At 40.7% G+C, this 27,331-nt stretch overlaps 1 protein-coding gene across 1 annotated transcript in view; it reads left to right on the top strand.

Moving 5' to 3' along the window:
• The first annotated feature begins 4,996 nt into the window (after positions 1-4,996).
• The window catches only part of LOC149084461 (uncharacterized), a 43,241-nt gene continuing 20,906 nt past the window's right edge, over positions 4,997-27,331 (top strand). Inside the window, exons 1-5 of the mRNA XM_089234868.1 lie at positions 4,997-5,171; positions 11,334-11,878; positions 15,002-15,095; positions 22,417-22,539; positions 26,802-26,985. Of these exons, the coding sequence (XP_089090994.1) occupies positions 11,410-11,878; positions 15,002-15,095; positions 22,417-22,539; positions 26,802-26,985 (870 nt within the window). The 5' untranslated portion in view covers positions 4,997-5,171; positions 11,334-11,409. The remainder of the gene's footprint in view (positions 5,172-11,333; positions 11,879-15,001; positions 15,096-22,416; positions 22,540-26,801; positions 26,986-27,331) is intronic.

Raw genomic sequence — 27,331 nt, 5'->3', positions numbered from 1 at the left:
AAAAAGAATGTAAATCTCGTTATACAGATGTTAAGTAACTTCAGATATTTATTTTGCGTCACGGAGAGGCAATTAGAACGTTATATTTCGCGTTGACCTTCAATGAATACATACGATCTTACTGTTGCTGCAATGTCCACGTAATTTAAATGTATTATGCAAACTATAAAAAAAATTATGTCTGATATTTTCATAGATTTATTTCATCTGAGGAACACGGAATATTTACGTAGATACATATAAAATCCTTGGCTTGTGCCATGTTGTTGATCGAACAAGTGAGCACCCGATTATCTGACCTTGAGGGGGTAATACATGCTTAATGATTTCCAGTGATGCCGCTTGTCTGATCTCAGGAAAGATATCGGCACATAAATGAGAAAACATCATAAAAATCAGGAAAAGACAGTTCTTGAAAGAAACGAATAGAAATTTCCTTAAATAATTAGTTATAATGAAGGGACATATAACTAAATGTCCACCAGAATGACTTGTCCATCTTTGTGCTGTAGAAATAAGAGTCAGAAATGTCTCTGAACAAAGAAAAAACTGATAATAGTTGAGCGCGTACACCGAAGAGCCATTATATCAGTACCGGCCGCAGAACAGTGACTGCCCAGTGTTGCATGGATTCAATTAGATGCCGTTATGTTCCACCAAGCAGGGCATCAGCAACTCTTCTCCAATTCCTAAAAAATAGACCGACAATATTTCCTTAAGGAAAAAATACGAGAAATTGGAATCCTATATGCGGGACAGCGCCAGTTAACGCCTACTAATTTAACAGCTAGATTAACTGAAAAAATCTCATCGGTAGGATGAGCGCTACTGTAATTGCAATGTATAGGAATTTATTTCTCCTAAAAATGCTTAAAAAAATGACAGATATGTGAAATGTAATACAATAATGTTTATAATCACAAATACCGTAATATAATTTAATACAATAAAGGATAATTATCTTCATCTGCGATTTCAGTTGAAATTACAGATTCAAGTAAGCGTTGAAAATACAGAGAAAACGGGACAATTTCGTAAAAAGATCGGGATGCCCGAAATGCGAATATGTCCAGTAAAATATGGGTGGTATAGTCACCCTACTTGCCATTACTTGATAGTACCTCTGCTTTTTCAAGCTAAACCAAAAATAATTGATCTAGTCCAATGGTGCGCAAACGTTTTGAATAGCGACCCCCCCCCCCTTTTGACCAAAAAAACAAAATTAAAAAAATTAACGACCTCTACATAGGCTGACCATGTGTCCTGGCTTTCTGAGCCATTCCAATTTTTTGTCCGTATTAAATGTTCGGTCCCGTAAGCACTTAGCGGAACGCTTGTTTCGGTTTCAATTAGGAGTTATTGACTTACAAAGAGATATTCAATTTTTTTAATATCATATAAATATTTACTTTGTTTTTTGGCCCCTTATGCAAAGTGTAGCGAGGTGTGATTGTCCTTGATTTTCGCATACAGGGCGATTAAGAAAGAATCATCCGATTTAAAAATGATTCTACACTTGAAATCGACCATTAACAAAATTGTTCATGAAACGTAGACACATTTTCCCCCGTATATTAACATATTACTTATTATTCTATTCTGTGTCTTTGATTTTTAAGAAATATACAATTTTGAGAAATCGGGTGATTCTCTCCAAGTCACCCTCTGTAAAAGTACTAACTTGATATCGTCCACCGCATGCCAGGAGCACGAATGTACAAATTTTTTCCTTTTTTTTATCAGCCGTTCGGATTACCTTGTTTTGCTATCTTAATTGTGCCTGAGACGTGAATGTGTATCCCTACTGAAACACACGTGACAAAACAAACGAAAATTACTTGCATACCAGGTAACATGGGTAGAGTGTGTTCATTCAACCATTATTTTCCACGTTTTTTTTGCAAGGACATTGCATATTCGTGATTCTGGCAAGACGGGGTCAATATATTGATTATTGTACAAGTACAATTTGATAAAAGTACATTGTATGATACATGGTAATTAGTTCAGCTGAATAAGTGTATTCTTCAGTTTCGTCATATTTTTAAATAAAAACGAATTTCTTATTTGGAAGTTTTTATTCTCAAAATAAAATACGGTTTGCACACCACTGATCTAGTCCATCGTTTTTCAACATTTTTCTGCTTGTGGACCTTGAAATGAAGTGAATAATTTCGTGTACCGGCATTAAAATGGGGATATACACTGCTCAAAACAATTAGGGGAGCAAGCAAAAAAGTGAAGAAAACCGTGCGAGACAGCCACGTATTGGCATACAATGGATAGTACACGCGTATCAATGCGCAATACAGAAAAAAGACGTAAAAAAATTTTTGAATTAAGCTTTAATTCTTTGAAAATATGGAAAAAACATGAAAAGATGATTTAGGGCAACAATTTGGTTACATGTAAACGATAAAAAAAAGTACTGTTTAGACATGATGCATGAGTTTTAATAGGGCGTGTGGTCTCCTCGAACAGCTAAGACTGCTGCACACCTGTTTCCCATGGATGCGATGAGGTTATCGATCAGACTTCGGGGAATACTGTTCCACTCCTCAAGAAGTGCAATCTGCAAGTCTCGGACAGTAACAGGCGGCCTTGGTCGCGCAGCAATGCGTCGTCCGAAGCAATTGGCCAGTCCATACGCTGTATTGTTTCAGCTTCAACCATGTTCTCCACCAGACGAGCTCTATGCGGTCGGGCATTATCATCCTGGAAAACAAAGGAATCTCCAATGGCTCCAGCGTAAGGGATGACATGAAGCGTAAGGGATGACATGAGGTCGCAGTATCTCGTCTGCATACCTTCGGGCCGTCAAAGTGCCATTCCGAATGATATGCAGGTCCGTACGTCCGCCTATGCTGATTCCACCCCATACCATCCAACCAGCTCGTCTGTATTGTGACCTTTCACGAACGAATGCGGGGTTATTTCGAGCACCCCTGTCCCTCCATACCAGAACACGTCGGGTGTCACACTCCAGACTGAATCGGGACTCATCTGTAAACAGCACTTGGCTCCAATCATATTGCTCCCAATCTCGATGTTCAGCAGCCCATCTTCTTCGGGCCGCACGGAGGCGTGGGGTCAACGGAATGCAGACCATTGGCCTACGTGCAAAGAGCCCTCCCTCATGAAGCCGATTACGTACTGTTTGGCTGGACACCCTTCGTCCTGTTGCCAAGAGCAACCGTCTTTGCAGCTGCGTAGCATTCTCTGTTCAGTTTCGACGGGCTGTTAACCATATATACCGGTCATCGGTTGCTGTAGTGGCGCGTGGCCGACCTTGCCCTGGTCGACGTCTAACATTTCCTGTTTCTTGGAATCGATTCCACAGCCTTGCAACAACACTTCTGGCGACTCCAACAGCGTCCGCTACACTACGTTGTGTTTGCCCGGATTCCACTCTGCCTATAACACGCCATGCCATGGATTCCGGTAAATCACGTTGTTGAGACATCCTCAAGTCTCCTTGTCACAAAAAAAAAAAATACTGCGCAATCGAATTTCACAGTTACGGCAGTAAAACAGACGTTTCTACAACATCCCGATTTCTGCCCTTATCTCCTTTTTCTGGTTTTTGACGTCATGAACTTTGATTTGCATATGAAGTTTTCTTCTTCCGTTTCCTGCTAGGCTTTAAATTATGGATGATTCATTTTATGTTACTTATCGGTATACATCTTTGCGTAATTTTGTTAAAACCATGTGCTCCCCTAATTGTTTTGAGCAGTGTAGTTTGCAAACCCGCAAAATAAATAAATATATAATGGGAGGATAATATATATATATATAATGAGATATATAGCTACCCAAGCATATTTCCAAACAACTTTATAGTGACCTGTGGACCACACCTCCTTCTATACTTGAGTGGCTCGTGGTACATTTGCAGATTACTAGAGTGGTTGGCGGCACATTTTCAGACCACTCGAGTGGCCCGTGCCCACGTTTCCAGGTCACATAAGTGGCTCATAGCACATTTAAACACAGGTCACTCAAGTGGCCCACGGCATTTCTATAAATCATTTTAGCGGTTCTTGGCATATTTATATCATTGATGAAATACATGACTCGAAGCGCATTTGCTGATCACATTTCCAGGTCATTTTAGTGATTCGATGCACATAGCCCAGATAAATCAAGTGACCCGCGACATCTTTCCAAACCAGTGAAGTGGACTGCACTTCCCCAAAAGGTTGAGAACTTTTATTTTAAGTGACACGAAGCTGTGCCGCTGGTCACTAAAGTGACCCGTTGACCCGTGAATATGGCACCGCTTAATGTGTGTATATATATATATATATATATATATGTGTGTGTGTGTGTGTGTTCCGCTTCACCTGACTCCGAGGGCCACACATTTGGCTCGCGGGCCATGGGCTGAGCATGCATGATATATACACACTTCAGTTTCCCATATTTTTCGTTTTCCGGAACGCTAATAGTCGAAATGCAAATCTGTGCCCACAGAGAATTGCGCAGACACAGCATATATATAACTCGACAAGCTGATCGATATCGTGAAGATATTTCACTCGTACTGGACACACCGTTCCAGACGCAGCGACATTATTTCCATCCCGAAGACTAAATTAATTGATTCCCATCTACTATCTACTTTGCATGAACTTCATGCCTAGTAAGAGTGAGCGAGAAAGATGTGTTTAACATCTGTGCATAGGCTTAAAGCATGAGTATATAGTAGATTTTTTACGAGATGGCCTTCTACTAAAGGGACGCATGACTAGAATTTTCCATTAATCTCTCCACGAAAAAGAAAAATAACACACACACACACAGTCGAAAAAAATCAAGTTTCGTCCTCGTGACCTTTAACAACTGCTGTACCGATATATGTTCCTATATGTATTTATTTTTTAGTTTTGAAGGTTAAACTTGAACCATTTCTTATTTTTGGTGTGACAAGGTGGGGGGATCCCATCTTATTATTACACTGTTCTTGTCTGGAAGGGGAAGAAAGGGTCACCGTTGCCGGTCGTTAGACAACCGCTGTGACGTATTATCCGAGTGTAAGCAGTGAAAGGAAAGTCCTTTCTATTTTCCAGAGACAGAGAGCAACTTGAAATTATTCTCATCTCTGGCTTACTGCAGGCGAGAGTTCCGTACGTAAAATCTGTGCTTGTAGGTCTTTGGCAAAAGAAAAGGTAGGTTTTTATTACTGTGATATAGTTTAAATTGTTGATTTAAATGTTTCTGTACTATGATGCGGGCAGTGATTTTCAGAGGTTGGGCCGTGGATCCCCCCCTGGGAGTCAAGAGGAGGTTTCTGTGGTGTTTGGTCAGAACATAACTCCAAAATCACATTTTTGAGACATCAGCATTGTCGTTTAAAAATCAGAAATAAGGAATACACATAAATACAAATGAAAATATCATACATCAGCATGTTTACGCACGTATTTGTGCATTTATCTCGCTTCTAATTAGTTATATTAGCAAGACTTACTTTTAGATCAAAAAGCCATTTCTTGGAGATATGTTCTGACCAAACACCACAGGTTTATAGAGGATTCAGGTAGATATGGTTTAGATTAAAGGGAAGGGTATTCAATGCATGGCCCCGCGGGTAGCATTCAACATTCAGGGCCGTCTTAAAAACATCATGGGCCCCAGGGCCAAGCGATTTTTTTGATGCCTATACCTTGTAAATTCTAGAAAATTTCGATAAGATCTCATTTTTTGTGGCGCCCCTCTTCTCTCGAGTCCCCCAGGTCTTTACCCGGGTGGGGGCCATGTGTTAAGATGGCACTGACCACATTTAGCACTCGAACCTTTTTCTTGCGGCCCGCCGACCATTTTCAGAAAATGGTTGAAAACATTGAGAAACGATTAATTCTAGAATTAATGGAAGAAATAATTTCGGTAATGACGAAAATAATAATAATTCTAGAAAAAAAATAATAATTCCGGAACAAAATTGATGGAAACTCAGAATAAATGAGAGAAATAATTTCGGAATCGTTGAAAGAATAATTCTACAATAGGGGCCGTTCAAGTATTACGCAAGCAAATTTTTAGCTATTTTTGACCCCCCCCCCCCCAGCAAAATCTCGTCATCAGCTCTGCCCCTCTGAATCATAACCCATATTGGTGGGATCAGAGACGTACACGGGGGGGGGGGCATAGGAGGCAAGTGCCACCCCCCTCCGACGATCAAAAATTTATTTTTTTAATGCAAAAAAATATTTTTTTAATTGAAATTTCGGAAGGAAAAAAAATTCTCATTTTTGGCGCACCGAGTGAGATGCCATTAAGAATATTTCATATTTTCATAAAGGGTGGTTGATGACGTAAGCATTATCCAAACCCCCCTCCCCCCGGTCATCAAAAGTCAGCAAATCGGAAACCCCTCCACCATCGATGGTGACGTAATACTTGAACGACCCTAATTAATTTCATAATAAATAGAAGTCCTCAGTTATTTTTGTCCCTGTTTAACTCGGGGGCACATTGGCCCCGTCTATTAAGTCAGTCAGTAAATTATATGAATTGGTAGACCGCGGGCTACGGGGGAAATTTCAATTTGGCCTTCTATGTCCAAAAGGTTGAAGACCCCTGAACTAGAGCAAACAGTCTAAACCCTTTTAAGCCGCCACCGAAAATCAACATGATCTACTTCGTGACTAATCTATCCAAGTGAGATAGGTATGAGTTTTACCCTACTGTTGGGCAATTCGTTGCCCTTCGCGTATTGGGTAGGGCTTGAGCTTGGCATTGCCGTTATGCGGTGCTAAACCCAATAGGTTGAAGGCTAGAGATTTGTATTTATAGCAAGAAACCCCACGACGTGCCCCACGTGCTTAACAAAGTGGCACCTCTCTCGAATCTGACCTCATTGTCACTCGAATCGGGGATTTATCCCGTTTCACCCTGCCAGGTTTCGTACTGAGCAGGAATGTAGCGTCAGATTAACTAATTATACTGTACGCCCTTAGGGACGGGACAAGGGTGTGTTTTGTGACTAGTCCGTCCATTTTTTTTATTTAAAAATTCATATTAAACATTTCTGATAAACAAAATGTTCCTCTTTTGAAATTAGTGAACCTGTCCAGGACGCGTAATTGCAATCCCTACTTTCTTAGTAACACGAGAGGAATTAGCAGGCCGGTGATTGATTACTACGAGCAAGAAAGATTGGAAAAAGGTCACGAGGGTCGTCGGTGAAAATTTTAATAAATTTGGCCAGTCTCTGGGTTCGGGCGCTAGACTGGAGTAGTGCCGAATGTGACACGAGACACTGAAGTGATTTGATAATCTTTCGTGGGTTCCTTGGGTGTTTGCCCCGGGCCACACCAGGTGACTGCGAGGGCCATATTTGGCCTGTGGACCAAGGGTTGAGTATATATGCTGTCTAGACTGTTTGTGAAGTAACTGAAAATGATAGGTATTTACTTGAGAGAATTTCAATCGAGAGAGGGTCACGTAATTTGTGTTATTCAATCATTCTATTTCATTTGTTGGCCATGGTTTGGACGTGACACTAGCTGGACAAACAAGGGAATTACCCGATACGTGTTTTGTCTTGAGACAGAGAGCAAATAATCTTCACGATAGCGATCGAAATCATTCTGTATAGAGAAAATTCTTTCCTCTAAGAACAAATCTGTGTGATTATACGCATAAGCCGTAGAAGCTTTCTAGCATTTAAACATAAAAGAGCTTTCCAGAATATTCTTTGCGACCGCAACGAGGAATTATTCCCCACAGAGTCATTAACGAAAAACTAGTGTTGTTTATCGTCTGTGATAAATTACTCTTCGAGGAAACGAAACTGCCGTCCCGGGGTTTCCCCGAGCGGCAAAAAAATAAAGAAGATCGGAATCTTCAAGGATCGAAAGAATTCATGTATGCGCTGATGAAGAATACGATATGGAGATGAGGCACGAGACTGCCTAGATGCGGAGACTAAAATCGCGTATCGCGCCATGCGCAGAAAGGTCAAGCGCATCCTTGTTGCGATCACCCGATACTTAATGAATGAATCATGATGTGTTTATGTTTGTTGTCCATGTTTTGTTTCTTTTTCTTTCAAAGTTCAATAACAGTGACGCGTTAATGCTATATTTTGGTTACTTCATATTCTTGTAACGTCTTATTATGTCCGATCCATTGATGTCCGTTTCAAGGTTGCTGTAACGAAATAGAAGGACGTTCAACTCGATTCAGCGAAGGCACCCTGTATGTTAAGATATTAGATAATATCATTTAAATGTGAAACATAGAGATACGTAAAGGTTATACAGGGTGGTTTCATAATTTCCCTTGCCGCATTTTACTGACGAACCGTTGATCGATCCGTAATATTAGAAAAAAGTATCCAAGCAACGTGTGCACCTCAGATACGTCATTCATATTCAAAGGGGTTATTTAGTTATCAGAATATAAAAATTAACTTTTGATACGGACACCCTGTACCCAGAAACCCAATTAGAAAGTTGTTGCCCTGTCTCTCTTGAAGCAAACTGAAGGAATTTTATATCTGTAAGTGCAATATTCAAATTTGATTAAAAAAATGGAGAAAAATTTGGGGAAAACAGAATAAACTGACAGATAATGCTGTTTCCCCCCCCCCTCCCATCCCAATTTTTCTTCCTTCTGGATTCAAATATTTCAGATAGCATTGCGTTTGGAAACGTGGAATTTCTTATGTTGGCCTCAGGAGAGACCGGGCAACAACTTTCTAATCGGGTTTCTAAACACAGGGTATCTCCATATAAAAAGTTAATTTTTTTATTTCAATAACTATACAACCCTTTGCGATATGAATGACGTATCTGAGGTCCACACGTTATTTTGATACTTTTCCTAACTGGAAGTATGCCTCCAGGATCAACGGTTATTTGTGGTGTCAGCTGTTAGCTGACAACACAATAACCTATAATCTCTCAAGGATGCAGATCCAAGAGTGATCGAAGTGAGCAGAGCTAATACCAGCTATAGCACACATCTGCAATAATTGGTATTACCGACAGACCAGACACGACCCAGGCTCTGTCCCTCCAGGGATATAAGCCTTTTACCCATGTGGGTTGGGTCGTGCTGGGGAAATTGGTATTACCAGAACACATCGCGTATGACTGTTGGATACTCCACACTGGAATATCGAACAAAACCGTCCATGAGAGATCATCAACCAATTACATTGTTCAACTAATTTTCATGAAGTCTTTGTAAAAAGCATTAAAATGAGTTTTTTTTTAACATTTCCCATGACCATAAGGGGAACATAATATTTTCCATATCGCAAAAATCATGGTATTTAAAATTGGAAATGTGGGACAATTATAATATAATGAAATACACAATTCATGAATACACGGCGAAATTTTCAAAAACCTTCCACACATTCATTGGAAATTTTTATGACAAACTATCAGTATATAGGCCAAAGCACATAATAAATAACTAAATTCATTGCGCTATTTCAAGTTGTGTGCTTTCTCCTAGAGAAGCCCAAATGATACTCTTTTGGTGCGAGTAGACTTTCTTCATGTGGTAAAGGTTGAATGGATGAGGGGATGTTTGGATTGGTCACATATTCCTCTTCTTCTCTTTAGATATTCCTTTCCGAATAGGTGATATCATGCAGTAATAGAAGCCCGTTGAATGATTCTCTCCAAATTATGGACACTTAATAAAAATATTGAATGACCATTACCATTAATCCAATTTCGCAATTTGCTGGCACAACTGTAGCAAAATTTAACAGCAAAATGAGGGAAGTAGCATAAATGAGGGAAAGGAGAGTTGTCAGTTTTCTCTGTTCTTTCATAACTTTTCTCCATCTTTGGATTCAAATATCCAAGCGAATATTGCACTTGGAAACATGGATTTTTTTTCTGTTGACCTCAGGCGATAGAGGGCAACATTTTCGTAATTGGGAATAAGAGGAAAAGTGGACCGTATAAAAATTTAGATTTTTTTTTTATTTTGTGACACATTGCATTCCGAAAACTGATACAGGGTATTTTTTGAATGGCTTTTGAGCATTTTTTTAAACTGGAATCATGCCTCTACGACGGACGGTTGATGAGATAAAGGCCGCATTAGCACTTACAGGACACCCTGCATAATCTTCTTCTCTCAGCTATTACTGGTGGTAGTGGATTTACCTTTCCATTACATTTACTGCAATTATAATTCCCCAAAATCGACACAAAAGTAGAGCAAATTATGAATTTTATCTATCATTTTTTTTTTCATTTTTAGCTGCAGCATCAAATCTATAATGCCTACTTTTGTTCAATTTGGGGTGAAAATTGTGTCGGAAGTAAAATGAAAAGTGATGTATAATAATCGGATAGGGTGAAAAGGCCAAGGGGCCGAAGAGGATAAGTTGTTGACTGTTGGACGAGAGAGCATGTCGAACGCTCTGGCTTAGTATATATGTAAATAAATGTGATTATAAATTATTCTCGTTGGCTCTAGTGTATACCCCCAAAGCAGAATGTTTAGCACTGTTCTGCGACGAACCCTCAGCTGACTGGAAATGTTCTGTGGTAAAAATCCCCATACATGTAATAGCGTTTTTTTTTTCTGCACTTTTTCTTAAATTTCTTCCAAACTGTTCTGAAGTAGAGCTGATTGGCACATTCTGCTTTGGGGGGTGTATACTTAAATCGTGATATGTCTAAGAGGCCAAGCGAAGCAAAAATAGTGTTATTAGCTATCAAGATCATGCGTGCCATAATTTGCCTATAAGCCAGTCACACAACGCAGGAATAAGAAACTTCCTGTTATTATCTGCAGAGGATACAAACTTGATTAGGGATTTTCCAATGTGGTTTAATTATTATGGAGGTCATGATCAAGATTCGCTAAGAATCCTAAAGATTTCTTGCAATTGGGAAGAAAACAATTGAACCACGTATTCTGGAGAAACTAATCACAAACATGGAGGGTTAGATTTCCTTGTATGGTTAACCCTTCGATAAAAAAACCATCTTACGTATTATCCTGCCATGAATAGTGACCATTGATTCACCAATTATTTTGTCAGTTGATGAGCAAGGAGAATTATGAAATTTTGCTCAGACACTCTGAGACAATGAAATGTCGATAAATACTTCGAATTGGGTACCAATTTGGTACTGCCGATTCATTTTGTATTATTTAAACATGTAATCATGAGTCATCACCGAAATTTTGAAGACTACAAAATTGGTTCCAGCCAACTGGAACGCCAATGTTCTGACGTAATGTAATGGTTGGCGTATACCCGTGAAAAAAATTTTAGTTACATAGGTAGATAACATTGATTATTTATCGTCTTCTCAAAAAGGCTCTTTTTTTGTCTCTCTTTACAGGAAAAGAACGAAAAGAGTTTCCTGCCATAAAGACGACCCGCAATTTTCCTCGTCCAACCACACCAGTGTCGTCAAGATGCTGCTAAGGGTCGCCGTACGTTCCGGCCGCTGCGCGGCCGCGGTGCTCCTGGAAACCGCGCCGAGAAACCATGGGAAGATCCAGGAGAGATTCAACCACCAGCTACTTCGCACCGTCCCGGTCTTCCCCGAACTACAAGATCCGAGTTCTCTGTCGGTCACGAGAGCACCGAGGACCGAAGGCGTGAGCTACGTACCGAGGTACAGGGAGAAATCGCTCCAGATACAGACCTGCGGCAAGATCTACGAGCAGTGGAGGAAAGAGCGCAAGTTCTGGAGGATGCCGGAAGGCAGCCTGACGTTCGACGTCAAGTATATGGATACTGGCACCATTGACAGCGACGCCAGTGACGCGTCGCCCGTCGTGGTCGCCCTGCACGGGTCTCCCGGATCATTTGATGATTTCACCTACATCACGAGGCATTTGTACAAGTGTGGTGCCCGGGTACTGGCACCTTGCTTTCCAGGTAAGTCCACTTCTTTCATTATGTCAGGAACTTCGAACATTATACGAGCCACGGGGATTCACGAAAAATTCACCGCCACGATATTTATAGATAGGAGAATTTACCGACAACAGTTTGTCACCAGTGAGTGAGTAACCGATAGATTGAGCAAGTGAATGAATGAGTGAGCGAGCGAGTGAGTGACCAAATGAGTTGGTGAATGAGTGAATAAGCTAGTGAGTGAGTGACCGTATGAGTGACAAAGTGAGTGATCGTATGAATAATCAAGTGCGCAGAGCCGCAACTAGGAATGGGGAGGTGTCTGGTGCCCCGAGTGTTGGAGATGAGGAAGGGCACTGAGTATAATATTTATTTCTTTCAAATTACGAGAAGGGAGGTTCCAAAATGGACACTGCCCCTGGGCGCAGAATAAAGTTTTGTTACTAGTTGCGGCCCCGCAAGTGAGTAATCGTGTGAGTGACCGAGTGACCTTATGAGTGATTGAGTGACTGAGTAACCGTAAGAGTGATTGAGTGACTGAGTAACCATAAGAGTGATTGAGTGACTGAGTAACCATAAGAGTGATTGAGTGACCGTATGGGTTGATGAGTGAGCGATTGAGTGAACCGAACAGTGAGAGACAACACTTGCTACTCTGCTCACTCACTTTCTCATTTGCTCCTCTGCTCACTCACTTTCTCATTTGCTCCTCTGCTCACTCACTTTCTCATTTGCTCCTCTGCTCACTCACTTTCTCATTTGCTCCTCTGAACGCTCACTAAACTACCTGCCGTACTTGATCGGTCACTCACTAGCTCACCTTCTGTGCTGACTCACTTGTTCAACCATTCACTCGTTTTCTCACTCACTCGTGTATTTGCTCACCTGCTCACTCACTAACTACCCGACTCACTTGTTCGATCACTCACTTGCTCACTCCCCTAATCATCCACTATATCACATTGTCGATGAGTTTTCCCAGCAGTAAATTGTCATGCCAGTGGTAAATTTTTCTTCCGGTAAATTGTATGGGGAGTAAATTGTTGGCGATAAATTTGCCGCATACGTGCATCGTTCACAGTCCAAAATATTCCCTGGCATAAATAGAGAGGAGCACCCTTATATGACAACTTATACACTATGCTAAAATTAGGACCAAATAATGTGACTTCTCGAATGCAACGGGATAATTTGAGGTTTTGACAGAGATTCCAAAATCACGATATAAAAGGCAAAGTATAGAGCACAGGTTAGGTGATCTCGTACTTTATGAAATTAATATGTTATTTAGGGCACACATTTTAATTCAAAATGATGGACCACCACTAAGAGGCGTATTTACAGGAAGGCTAAGCGGGCTACGGCCAAGAACGGCAAATTCGGAGAAGCAGCATATTTGAGGGGGTTGGTGATCAAGAAAAACATAAAAAAACACCACCTCCTCAATAGGGACCAGGCATGGCCCCCACATCCTAGAGCAGGGCCCCCTAGGCTGGGATCTTTTGTGCCTCCCCCGACCACACTTTCACTGGGCCCTTTATGATGAATTTATATCGTGAAAAAGCAAAAGCAAAAAAAAAAAAAAAAAATGGTGAAAATCGTCCCGGGCCCTAGCCTTATACAAATACAAATACAATACAAATTCAACGCCACAACAGGCAAATTGCCCAACGAGGTGGCTGACTTAAGAACATCATGGATCCCCGAGCCATTTTTTGGAGGCCCTACCTACTACTGCTACACCACACATGCACCCCGCCCACAAATATTTTAAATGATAATGCCAAAAGACATTATTACTTACCAACCATTTCTTGGATTTAATCCATTTCTTAGTTTATAAGTTGGGGGTCATTCAAGTATTACGTCCGCATTGGGGGGGGGGGGGTTCGGATTTTCTGACTTGATGACAAGGAGGGGGGTTTGAAGGTTGCTCACGTCATCAACCACCCTTTTTGAAGATATGAAATATTCTAAGCTGCTGACGAAATTTTGCTGACAAGGGGGGTCAGTGTTTTGACATGACATGAATGTCGCTCTCCACTTGTTAATACAAGATATACAGTTGACTGGATGTTGTGAAGATATTTATTATTTTAGATGTTAATTTTTTAAGGAAGGAAAAAACTCATCTCTGCCTCTACCGGGAGTCGAACCCGGGTCCCTCGATTGCATACTTGCATGGCCCCTTGTGGAAAGGCTGTTAAAATACTTCACACGCATACCTGTGACAATAAAACAACACCATGAACGAGATTCGTCACTTGAACGATCATTCACTTGAAACAGTAACATAAGCTACTGAAGTTTAAAATAACCTATTTCAATGCAGCACGTTTCGTATGCTGCTGTCGACTGTTACAAAAAAAAAGAAGAAGTGTTTAAGCAGTGTTTAATGCAGTAGCTCCGAGAGAGATCCTAGCTTCGAGGCGTGAATGCGAGCCGATCTCTCCCTTAAACAGTCACGCCACAGAGAGCAATAGGCCTGCACAAACGGTATTCAATCATTACATTTTGCTCACTTCACTTCTGAAATATTTATGGAAAAATCAGACATTCAGAATTCTGATTCGTGGAAATTCTTTGATGTGGGAATTCCACGTCACAGAATTTCCACGAATCAGAATCCACAGTGTCTCTTACGTGGCGTGACAATCATGTCACGTCAGCGCGACACAGCTTAAAGGCATGTAGCGGCCTTAAGCATTGCCACCGTAACTCACGGTGAGGCAATGCCTTAAGTCGCTACACTCACGTGATTTCTTCCCGGAGAGGAAAAAGAGCAATAAATTTTCCCCTCCTGTGACTGGAAGAAAAAAATTTCCTTGTCCCTTTTCTCGTAAAGAGAGCAGGGTTGCCATAATTTAGAGATTTCTGAAAGGGGGGGGGGATACACGTATCTCATGAATAAGCCGGTTGCGATCATAGGTTCCATTAGGAAATTAGTTGTCTCGACATCGACTATTACCCTTCTCATTTTGACAGTAAATATCTAGAGCACTTCTGCATATTGTTTAAATCTGAGAACCCTATAAATTTAGGGTCCCTGGAGAATGCCTTTGTCAATTCTGAAATCAGGCTCAGTGTGTTTGTTGTATTATATTAATGCATTTGTTATTTACTATGGGTTTTTATCATCCGCAGATATATTCACATTCAAGAATGGCAAATTCAGGCACACTGCTGAAGAAAAGTCGGAATATGTCCGGGAATTTCTACGGAAACTGGACATCCCGAAGTAAGTGAAATATAAATGCATTTGTCTTATTCACAACGAGCGTAGTCTGTGGTCAGTTCGTGACAACGACCACGGCTTTTGGTCATAGTGTTCGCCAATACGCATTTAGGTGCGTGATTCACGGATCAAAATTCAAAATCAACGTAGGCTTTGTTGCACTGAGTTGGAATTCCAGCATGGCATTCGTATAATAATGCATATACATTTATAATATGGACGACGAAGTAACCAAGATTTTCGGTGACCTCCCACTCTTTGCAAATAAATTACTCAAAATACTCGCAAAAGTGACTTCGAAGGCCTCATGGAAAACGGTATAAATGTGATGATGTCCTAAAAAAACTAGTGAAATGAGTGAATTCTCGCCAAATTGACATGATTTTAACTTACGAAACTTCGAATTACGGACTATGCTAGGATCGAAACCTATCAGTAATAAATTGGGGATCGGCGGTATTTCGGTCAAGTCGAATAAAGGTTGTAATTACATAGCAGACTCTAGCGCCATCTAGACCAGTTTATTTGGCAACTAGAATGCAGAAAGTGTTCAGAGTGAGAGGAGTGAAGAACACAACTTGAAAGAAAATGTTTTCACACCGTTCATACACATATAAATTACGACTATTATTTTACTACTTTTTTAAGCTTTTTATAAAACACAGTTATTTTTTATTAAGTTATTTTTAAATATAATGCATAAAATCTAATTCAATGAATCATTATACATTGTAACCAAATGTGCTTCAAGACTTCCCAGTAACATTTAAGCGGGAAGTGCGACTTATGTCAGCGCAGTGCTATATGCAGTGGAACTTTGCTTAAACATAGCTCTGTTATGTGCCGTTTGGGTTCGATCGCAGTTGTGGTTCCTATACATTTTAAGCTACTGCTATAATAATTCATTTATTTGTCGCGAAACCTCAATTATCCGACATTTTTACTTCGACTCGAACTCCGAATCTTTTGAAAAAACGCCAATCACAGTCGATTTCGCTTATAAAGTTTTTCAAAAAAACCACCATGTATTAGCGTTGTAAGTGGGGAAAACGCTTTAAACGGGAAATGTTAATAATAATTAGAGTCGAGATCCCGAAAATAAGTCGCATTAAGCGGGAAAACTTTATAAGTGGGAACGTTATAACCAAGATCGACTGTATGTCCATCGTATGCGCACAATTTTTGTTTGCAGTGAAAACGTCTTGCTGCAATCGTTCTGCTTACATATTGTCACTGCAAGAGCCATAAATTTTAGGGTGAACGTTGAGGAAAACTAAAATAGCCATTGAGTTGGCTGATGACCATTTAGAGTGGACACTTAAATGTTAATTGCGTATTTCTGAGAATACGAAGAGACGGCGAGGCGCAAAAGAAACAGGTTTCAATTGTTTTGACAGCCATGTCCTTTCAGAATTTTTTCTCCCAATATTTTCAGCGTTATCTCCAGAGGGTAAGAAATAAGAAAGTCCACACACATAGTAAGCATTTGGGGAGTACAGGTGTGCCAATACAGTACACACACACACATACGATCATTTCCTGTATAACAGCGTTTCTCAACCTATGGTCCGCAGGTAGACTTGATAATTCAATTCTGACTGGATGGAAAATTAATCAGTCGTTGTAATTGATATTATAATAATATCCATTATTGATTCACAAATAAAAATTGTACCTTCATACTTAGGTTCTTGATACCTTGTCAAAGAAAAAGCTGGAAATCGCGATCTTAAATTTGGGATATCACTAATTTGCAGCCCAAAAATGTAATTTATGAAAAATTGGTTAATTAGTGCAAAAAGGGGGTGAAGGGTGGGGGAAATAAAAGAGGTTGCTATACAAATCGCAGTAAACAAAACTTTGACGGAAAAAACATTCAAAATGATCCGATTACTGTAAAATACGGGACGTTGCCAATTTGTCTTTATAAACATTACCATAAATCAGCGAAATCTCAAATTGTAGTTAAAATTGAGGAAAAATAGTTTAACTTGACAATGTGAGATGAATTCTTGTATTTATACTCAAAATTATCATAACGAATAAAAATGCTGTTTATTAACGGTTTCAGTGAACATTACAAATTTACTGAAAATTGTTTTTTCGTGTTGGAAGACCGTCGTCCGTTTGAGTTACATCTCAACGTTTCCCCAACACTAGCGGTTGGCATTAGTGTTGAGAACTAACTCAAACGGACGACGGTCTAACTCGACGGACGCGAAAACCTTATCAACTAATTACAAATTTAAATAAACATCATTGAAAAAACGGTACAAATACAATGTATAAAAAGAAATTCAGACCCACTAAAAATACGGAAACGTCCCGTAATACGGGGCTCAAATGGTCCGTCGAATTGTTTCAGACATTTTACTGGTCGGGGTTTTACCATACCCATTTGAACATGGGTTCAGAAAGGTTGAGAAACACTGCTGTATAGAATGTTCTCTCGTTGTGGTGCTTTGCACGCTGTGGGAAGGGGGAGGGCCGAGTTGTGCCAAATCCGACGTTCGTAATGTCGAGAAAACGAAAAGCACTTTCTCTAAAAAAACATAAAAGAACTAAAAAAAGTTTTTTTTGGAAGAAATCGACAAGAATTTAAAATGAATGACGAAAGTTGATCTTGAAAAACAGTTTGACACTACCGCGCGGTCACTTTGATCACTTTTTTAGAGCTTTGATTCCCCACTTGTAATTTTATTTTTCAAAGTTTGGCAATTTCGCCTTGTGACTATTCCTATTTCGTCGAAAAGAATCTTTTGGAGCCGAAACGAAAATTTTAAGTCATTGTAAGAGATTGCATTCATTTTTTACAATACCTTTTACCTAAAATTAGCGAGCGGCCATTTTGACAGCAGTTGAAAATTTCGTTGCTTAACCAGATTTTAAACATACTATGAATGCATTTTTTAGGAAATAATATATTTTGTTCCCTTTTCCTTCTTAAACAAGGATACAGAATCGTTCATGTTTCGTGAATGACGAAAGTTGAGAGTTATCTTTGAGTTATCTGATGTGGCCAGCGACAACAACTACTACTACTAAACCGTACGTGCACCTCGTCCTTGTTCCTCTGACATGTTGGAGTGTACGTGTCGTGAACATAACGTGGAGTTTGTTCCTGTGTAACACTTGTTATTTGCAGTGACTCATCTGGCATAAATTGATTCTAACTACGAGTGAAGTGTGACGATTAAATAATTGTATTGTTGCGGGCCGGTCTTGCTCGGTGGCAAGACTTTTTTAACGGGGAGATGAGCCCGCATTTGCGCCTTGAAGTTGGGAACCACAGAAATCCAACTTCAGACGGCTACCACTGTGGCAACGGAGGTGTTGCCACAGTGAACCGGCCAGCGACAACTAACCAACCATTCAAGTGACCCGCGAAAGGTTTTAAAATCACTTCAGTGGCCCGTGGCATATTTCCATATTACTTCAGTGGCTCCGTGGCACATTTCCAGGTCGTTTAAGCTGCCAGCGGCGCATATACAGATCGATGTTCATCAATACGCATCTAGATGCGTGATTCAATCATCAAAATTCAGTTTTACTCTTCCAAATTTCGTTGAGGAGTGAAAATACTCCTTCAAATATCAGGTAATTTCCTTCAGATAGATAAAGAGCTTCTATTTACCTGAAAAAAAAAATTATCTGATATTTGAAGGAGTATTTTCACTCCTCAACGAAATTTGGAAGAGTAAAACTGAATTTTAGATATATTGTTAGATAGTTAGTTTTCTATGGTTAGTGGTTCTCACTAACCATAGAAAACTAACTTCAGACGACCACTACTGCGGTGACGGTGGGGTTTCAACTCGGGACCTCACAACTCCAGACTGATGCAAAGGAACTTACCGTACTTCCGTTACCTCAAACAAGGAAAAAGCTGGCAAAGACTTATAGCAGTGGCCCCCTTGCCTTGTGCTCGCAAGTATCGAATCATTCGTGTCGTTCTCCCCATGCAGACATCTTATTAAGTTGATGTAACGCACATTTTATAGACCACCTTGTCTCTTGGCATACTTCCGGATCACGTAAATTATGCAATTTTTCTTTTGCATCAATTTTGTGCCCCCCTAACATGGGCTGCGTGTCCCGTTGACCAACCCATGAAGATGCCACTTCTTGTATATACTACGTATAACTCTCTCTCTCTAACGCGTTTCTAATCACTACCGGGGTTTTTTTTCGATACTACCAATATTTTTTCGCACACCCGTCCACAGCCGATCTCAAAACCCCGGGTGTAGGACATCTGAAAACCTAGGCTGATTTATCCGTCATCTTTGTGCGAAGTGTGACGTCAGTATTATTGCTACAGCCAATGGCTGTGCCCTATACGCTATTTTTTACCGATTAGGGGGTCAGTTCAAATGTCCTTCACCTCCGTTAAGAGGGTCATTCAAGTATTACGTCAGCATCGATTGGGGAGTTCTGATTTGCTGACTTTTGATGACAATGGGGGGATTTGGCACGCTTTATAAAAATATGAAATATTCTTAATGCCATCTTACTCGGTGGGTGCGCCAAAAACCTTCGCTAGTTTGTGAGCACATGAACTAACATTCCCCCTATTGATAAGTCCCCTACAGAACCACTTTAGTGATCTCTAAATGTTTTGCGGAATCAAGCGATCTGAGAATGTGTCCGGTTCCCTTAAGTGCTCTGGAACTGGGACCACCATCATTCAGGTGATCCAGAATTATGCCGCGGATAACTTGAAGATGTAGAACCGCACTGGGGCAGCTTATGTGCTCCAAAACTGTGTCACAGGTCACTCAAGGGATCTCTAAATGTGCCACGGATCTGGAACTGTGTCGCGGGTCACTTAAGTGATTTGTGAATGTGGCACGGGCCTCTTGAATGCTCTGGAATTGCGTCACGGGTCACTTAAGCAATATGTAAATGTATCGCTTATAGTTCATTTTTACAAAATTAGGTATGGGGGGGGGGGGTAGGCCTCATCAGATAACCCCAGGGCCCACATTTTGTCTGCGGGCCAAGGGTTTACCATATATGGCTTAGAGGGTGGGTCACAATGAATTTCTTATAAATGAAAATTTGAGTTCTTAACCTTCAAATAGCATACAAACTAACAGAAATTGATTATGATAACATATAAAAATATTTCCTTCCAAAATTTCAATTTTTAAAAATTATTTTTGCATTAAAAAAATTAATTTTTCATCGTCTGGGGGAGAGGCACGAGCCCTCCATTTTTCCCCGCCTAGTCCTCTGATCCAACCAATATGAGTTAGGCGGTAGGGGGCAGAGCTGACTAAATTTTGCTGACAAGTGGGGCAAGTGAGTCTTTTTCTGACAGGGCGGTCAAAAATGGCTATAAATTTGCTGACGTAACACTTGAACGGCCCTTATGAGAGGTGTCCACCAACGGGGAGTGTCAGTTATAGAAGTTCCACTGTATGCACAATGTGTGTTTTTTTTTTTTTTTTTCATTTGCATTCCGTGAGTCAAAGCAACTCGAAGCACGGAGTACTTTTTGCTCAATTTTAAGTCTTTGGAAATGTGGCAAAAGCGATGGTTCAGAGTGTCACTGGTGACGCAAGCTCGGACGTCATCCCGTACCAGTTATACTATTACCGTAATATAGGAAACAAGGTGATACAAGTCACCTTGGACATTGCCGAAATGCCGCCAATTTCTTTTTATCTTTCCTTGACAACTATTATTGCTTTTTTTTTTTCTTTGACGATGATATTCATCAGAGCGCGTACGAAACCGCCGAGTGACAAAATTTAGCGGTGCGGCGGTGGCAATTCATTTCATACGTACAAGGAAGTGTGTGTTCGTTTGTGACGGTCGTGAGATCAGATACAACTTAATGACACTTTTTTTTCCCGGAAATCGGTCAGTTTTTCGAAGTCTTTTACGAAAATCTGAGTTTTGAATTTACACCATGTCCCAAAAGTTTATATTAGAGTCTTCTCTCTTTGTTCTGTATAACTTTTGTAGCACATGGTGTAATGAAATGCAATTCCTTCACAGAAAAGGAAAAAACATTTTTTTCGATAATACAAAGACTATTTTCATAAAATTGTAAAAATTGTGTTTATAATCGTTAATTCCTTAAAATGACGTGTGTCAAAAGTTTATGGAAACTACAGAATAAATTTGAATTTGAAATGCGTGATCGCGACGTGAGGCTGGAAACCTATGAATGCATTAATGCAGGGTGATCCAAAAACAATCGTTGGGTTTAAAAGTAATATAACTTGAAACATATAGGGTGTCCTGTAAGTCCCAATGCGGCCATTATCTCCTTAACCGTTCGTCGTAGAGGTATGATTTCAATTTCGAACAAAACTCAAAATGTGTTCAAAAATCTCTCTGTAGCGGTTTTGAGATTAAAAATACAGTGTGTCGCAAAGTAAAAAAAAATGTAATTTTTATTTGGACACCCTGTCCTCAAACTTCCAATTAGAAAGTTGTTGCCCTGTCCCTTCCGTGACAAACAAAAAAATTTCACGTTTTCAAGTGAAATATTCGAACTGAAAAATCAAACGAACTTGAAATAAATTTCTAAACAAATTCGTCTCGTTATACTTTCTCTTTACAGCAGGAGTGCAAGAGGTGTAACGTGGATTAAGTTTTCTGGTTTAATTGAGAATGGTATAATGATCCTGGTGGAAAATACGGGACAATTTCTTTAGAAGCGGAATGTATGGTTACCAAGGGCGTAGCGAGGGGGGGGGGGACTTGGGGGGTCTGGTCCCCCCCGAAATGTGAGAAAATGACCGAAAAAAGGGAAAAAGATGGCCAAATCCATTGTTCTGTCACTTTGGTCCCCCCCCCCCCAAAATGAAAGTGGTCCCCCCCGAACGAAATTTCTGGCTACGCCCCTGATGGTTACGATCATTTTGTACGGTTTAAACGTGCGGTTTTGTGCTAAAAAAATCAGTTTTATATACCAGTGTCACCTGGGTGCATGCCACGCCTTCACCAGGGTTGTCTTTATGAGCGGCACATGAGGCTTTGCGACCGGACGTCAGGTAGGCTTGACAGCCCCTACAAAGTTTAGTTCTTTCAATGGAAGAGATTGCTTGTTCGATATCGTTTGAAACGATGAAAAATTATCAGTTATCGAAATTAACAAGTGCTTGTCAAAAACTTGTCAGAAATTATACAATGTATTTTATTTATTATTATTATCTATAAACTTGCTGAATGCCAATCGCATTCAGTCTGTAATACAATATTTTTTACACATTCATGCATTTATTCGTCTGATTCAATGCAAAAATGATCATATACTGAATTTATTAATTTAACTGATTTCGTTTTTTCTCCTGGTTACTTTCTGCAGGGTGGACCTACTCATATGTCACAGTAGCTCCCTGTTTCCGGGTCTCGTGATGTCCTTGGAAAGCCAGATGCCTATCATTAAATCTCTGTGCTTATTGAATCCTACGGCATTCGACATGCCAAGGTAAAACTCTACACCATAGTATTACGGTATTACCTTTATAGAAATTGGGATGAGAAGCGAATTTCGGAGTGCTCTCTGAAGTTGTATGCTAAGGGAATGGCGCTTACAAAGGAAGCATTTTGAAAATCCGCCCGCCCGCAAAAGGATGCTGACAAGGCTCCAGCCAGGGGGGAAAAACGATTTTTATCAATTCCGTTTCTTCTACATAGGGACCACCAAAGATCACAGCCTAGGGACCCTACTGTGGGGCCATGTCTACAGCGCACCACAACGGAAGGGCTGCCAGGGCTAGACGACGGATTGTCTACCCAGAGCTGCAACTTGATGCTCTTTCAGCTGCGGCAAGCACGCACACTTCCCCGCCCCCTTGTAGTTTTAAATAGATCATTGAAGGGAAAATTCGGCACTCTTTCTGGTCCACAGCCCGTTGCACTAAAACCGAGTACACTCTTGGCTTGGGGGGGGGGGGTAGATAGAGCCTGTTCCTCGCATGGGCAAACGGGACACGTGTCCAAGACTCAAACGATTTAAGGGCCTCGAAATCTGTTAATCTGTTGCATTTTTCATTATAGATACAGCCCTCCCTACGCATTTGCGTGGTCATCTGCCCTTCCAATGTGTTTCGCTGTAGACACAGCACCCCCCCCCCACCCGCCACAGTAGGGTTCCTAGGCAAAGAACATTAAATGTAAGGTGCCCCTAACATTCATATTTGCCGAGGGCCCGAAAAAATGAGATATAGACCCTGGATTGTGGGGGGGGGGGAAGGGGGGTCTATCACAACACAAGACCTATGGATTCCCTGTCTTGAACACAATTTTAAGCTATTGGTTTGTTAGGTGTGTGTGCGTGTGCGCGCATATATAGGGTGATTCAGAAAAGATGAGAAAAATTTTAAGAGGTGGTAGTACATACAAACACAAACAATTTTCATCAAATAATGCATGGTCTAACATGAAACGCAAACGCTCTAGCGCGTTTCGAAACGGCCGCTCCGCAAAAGTTAAAACGGCATTCCTGTTCAAATTTATCGGGAGAGAAAGAACACCATGCATGCAAATGTAACATGGGGAAGAAGAAGATACCGTCTGCAAATCTGCGGCACAGTGAATAAAAGGGCTTGGACGCCAGCCCTGCTTCGCATAGCTGCCGATGCAAGCGCTCAAAGGTTTTCGGATTGCGCAACCACCTGTGGGGGGAAAACGCTCATCGTGCATTCGTGTTGTCTCTGTGGTATTTCCGTTTGCAGCTTCCTAAATGAATTTCATGTCTGCTTTTTTAGTATCACTAAAGTGTGCCATTATCCCGTACATTACAACTGTTAGAACGCGCGGTTGCACACTTGAATAACTTCACAGGGCTGGCGTCCACGCCTTTTATTCACTTTGACGCAGATTTGCATACGGTTTCTTCTTCTTCCCCAGGTTACATTTGCATGCACGGGGTTCTTTTTATCCCGATGAATTTCAACAGGAATGCCGCTTTAACGTTTGCGGAGCAGCCGTTTCGAAACGCGCAAGCTCGTTGTCGTTTGATGTTAGGCCATGCATTCTGTGATGACAAATGTTAAATATTGGTGTGTACTGTCACTTCTCTCTTAAAGTTCTTCCCATCTTTTCTGAATCACCCTGTCTATATAAATACAGAGTGGACAAAAAGTCTGTAGAAACTTTGAAAATTCATAAAAACCGGAAAAATAACCGAAATAAAAAAAACGGTTTGCGGAGATAAAAGTATCGCTAGGTCACCGGATTTTTTTTTGACAGGAAAAAAATTAACTCAAAAAACAGCCGATAGGTGGCACTGACTCACACAAGTGAAAGAAAGGTACGCAAATAACGAACAGAATGCTTCCAAGTCGTGTACTACAGCAGTATGTGTTACACGTGACCACCACAGGGGTTAATACATTGCAGGCGAGTCACAAATCCAGCAACGGTAGAGTGCAGCAGGTCCACATATACACGATTTAACTGATTGTGGATTAGGATATCTCATTTGCATATTTCCACCGAAGTCACTCGTACCAGTACCACCTATCGGCTGTTTTTTGAGTTACGTCTTTTCCGGTCTTAAAAACATTCCAGTGACCAGCGACGATAACCCTGCAAATCGTTTTTTATTTCTGTTATTTTTCCGGTTTTTATTCATTTTAAAGTTTTTACGGACTTTTTGCCTACCCCGTATATATATATATATATATATTCGTTTTTGTGGTTCCCCCTTAAGTCCAGCGGCCCAGTGCGGCTGCACCCTCCGCATCCGACTAAGCCCGGCCCTGAGCGCGTGTGCGTTAATTTTTGCTTCACTGAGCACTATTCTCCAACAAACATTGAAACTGATTAATTTATGATAACTTTGTGAAATGCAGATAAACTGTATAAAAAAGTGTGAAACCTGAAAAAAAGTGTGGCGCTCACGTTCAAATCACAACAGCATTTTCATATTCAGGACCACAACTGGAGAGGGGGGGGGGGGGGTGGAGGTACCTACATGAAGGAAAGTTTGGGGGGGGGGTGCTGAAAGTTGCTGGTCGTCCCGTATATATACGGAACTCCAGCGTACACACAAGTGAAAGGGAGGGTGCATTGCATAGTTTTTTCATAAATTATTAGGGGGCTTCAACCCCCTAAGTTCTGGTGGCTATGGGGGGGGGGGCTGGAGCAGGTGCCACGGAGGCGCATATTTCACCTTTTAACGAGCATTTTGTGGCACCTGGGCACCAAACTGCGTGTTTCACCTGGCTGATCAAGCATCTAGTTACGGTCCTATTCACATTGTTACTCCAAATGGAGCTACGCCAATATTGCGCTCACCCTACTTATAAAATATATGACATAACCTATTTAAGCACTGTTATAATATGAGTAATTAATTATTATTCTATTATCTTACATGAAATTCAAAAAAAAAAATTAGCAGTAAAATAAAGCATTTTTCATTATTTAAAAAATTAATTTTCTATATTTCTTCATAAAATTGCAAAAGTTCTCACCTATCTAGCATTTTTGGTAGTGATGCACAAAAGATGGCAGCACTTTACAATAATATAAATCGTCTTTCTGTTTACTGTTAACCGTCCCCCTTTTTGATGGCATTTCAAGCATCCTCCTCGTGTTTCGGAAAATTCGCCCTTTTGTCCTCCTTTTTATGTTTCCGGAATTATTTTTATTTTTTTCCGGGGAAAATTGGTTTTTCTCCGCTTTGAAACATATATTTCGTCATTGATGCGAGTGTTTTTGTGTTTTTTCTTCCCACACGCATTCATAATAGCCACCGAAATTTCCAGAATTTTTTCTGTTTTTTTAGGATTCTGTTTTAGAGTTGGGAAAAATTGTTGTGGTCGGTTTTATTGGTAGGGATAGTGACGCCATCTTGTGAGGAAATTGGGATAAGTGACGAAGAAAAAATGAAAAATAATTCCGGAAATCTGAAATGGGGGGGGGGGGGGACAAAAAAAAGGCGGATTTCCCGAAACGTCTAGTAATAAGTATCGGGGGCACCCTTACACCAAGCGGGGTGTCCATTGCAAAAATAATAGCGAGGCCAGATGCGTATCAACAATTTCGGGGCACCAAAAAAGTTTAAGAACCCCTCTACCCCGATGATCAGAATCGATGCAAATTCAGAATTAATGGAAGTGATCGTTCCAGAACCGATTTTCCGAAAACCGGTTTTTGCATGATTTGACGCTGCGTAGTGCTGCAGGTGTGGATCTAGCTTCACGTGCTGGAAAACGCTTTCACACACGGAAAATCTTGACTATTGGTGAAAGATGGAACCACGAAAGTCGTACCAAGCGGGAAATGTTCTAAGGATGTTCTGAGTTCTACGTTTCGAGGGAACGTTATAAGCGGGATCCACTGTGTATGGACTGGTCGACGGCCAAACCATGCTGAAAACAACGGTTCTCGTCCGTCGGTATATGGACTGAAATGGTTCCGATAAGGGGTCATTCAAGTATTACGTCAGCATCGGGGGGGGGTGTTTGAAGGTTGCTTACGTAATCAACCACCCCTTTTTGAAGATATGAAATATTCTAAGCTGCTGACGAAATTTTGCTGACAAGGAAGTGGGGGGGGGGGTCAAAAATGGCTGAAAATCTGCTTACGAAATACTTGAATGGCCCCTAAATATTCGGACCTCAAACTCGACAAGAGGTTTCAAGGTTGTTCGAAAGTCAACGTAAGAAATTTAATGGAAACTAGAAGAGAGACATCAAAATGAACCATATCTATATATTGTTTATTGATTTTATTCAGGGTGATGGAGCCATTCCCAGTAATAAAGATGTGTGCCAGGATGTACGAGCTTCCCGTCTTCGGTACAATAACTGAACAAATCGGAAGGCTGATCGTCGGATCCAAGAACCAACAACTCACTGGTGGACATTACTTGGACCATTTCCTTTCGGCATTCACTCTCGTGCATGCTGGCGTCAATGAGGTAATTTCCATCCGTCTAATAATCATCTCATCATGTCGCACACCTAGAAGAATACCGTCACAATTCAAAAAATCGTAAATTTTAGTCACAATAGGGCCGTAAAACAAGGTTTTCGCAGCCCGAGGCACAAACATGATTTCGCTGCCCCCCTCCACAACTTTTAAAATTCGATAATTTTATAACGGTGTTCTTTGTTCCCACCCTAAAATTTGTACCCACTAAATTGAACCACCCAGGTCCCTCCTCTAATTTCGGCCTTGGTTAAGATCACAGGAGCATAATATGGACACACAAAAAATAATTAAAGTATAGTTAAATGACTATAAAACGACTTACGAAACTTGAG

Source organism: Pholcus phalangioides, unplaced genomic scaffold (genome assembly GCF_987345545.1).
Source record: "Pholcus phalangioides strain wild (caught in Gottingen) unplaced genomic scaffold, Ppha-v1.0 ptg000008l_1, whole genome shotgun sequence".
In the NCBI taxonomy this organism is placed as follows: Eukaryota; Metazoa; Arthropoda; class Arachnida; order Araneae; family Pholcidae; genus Pholcus; species Pholcus phalangioides.
This window is presented reverse-complemented; position numbering and strand designations above follow the sequence as displayed.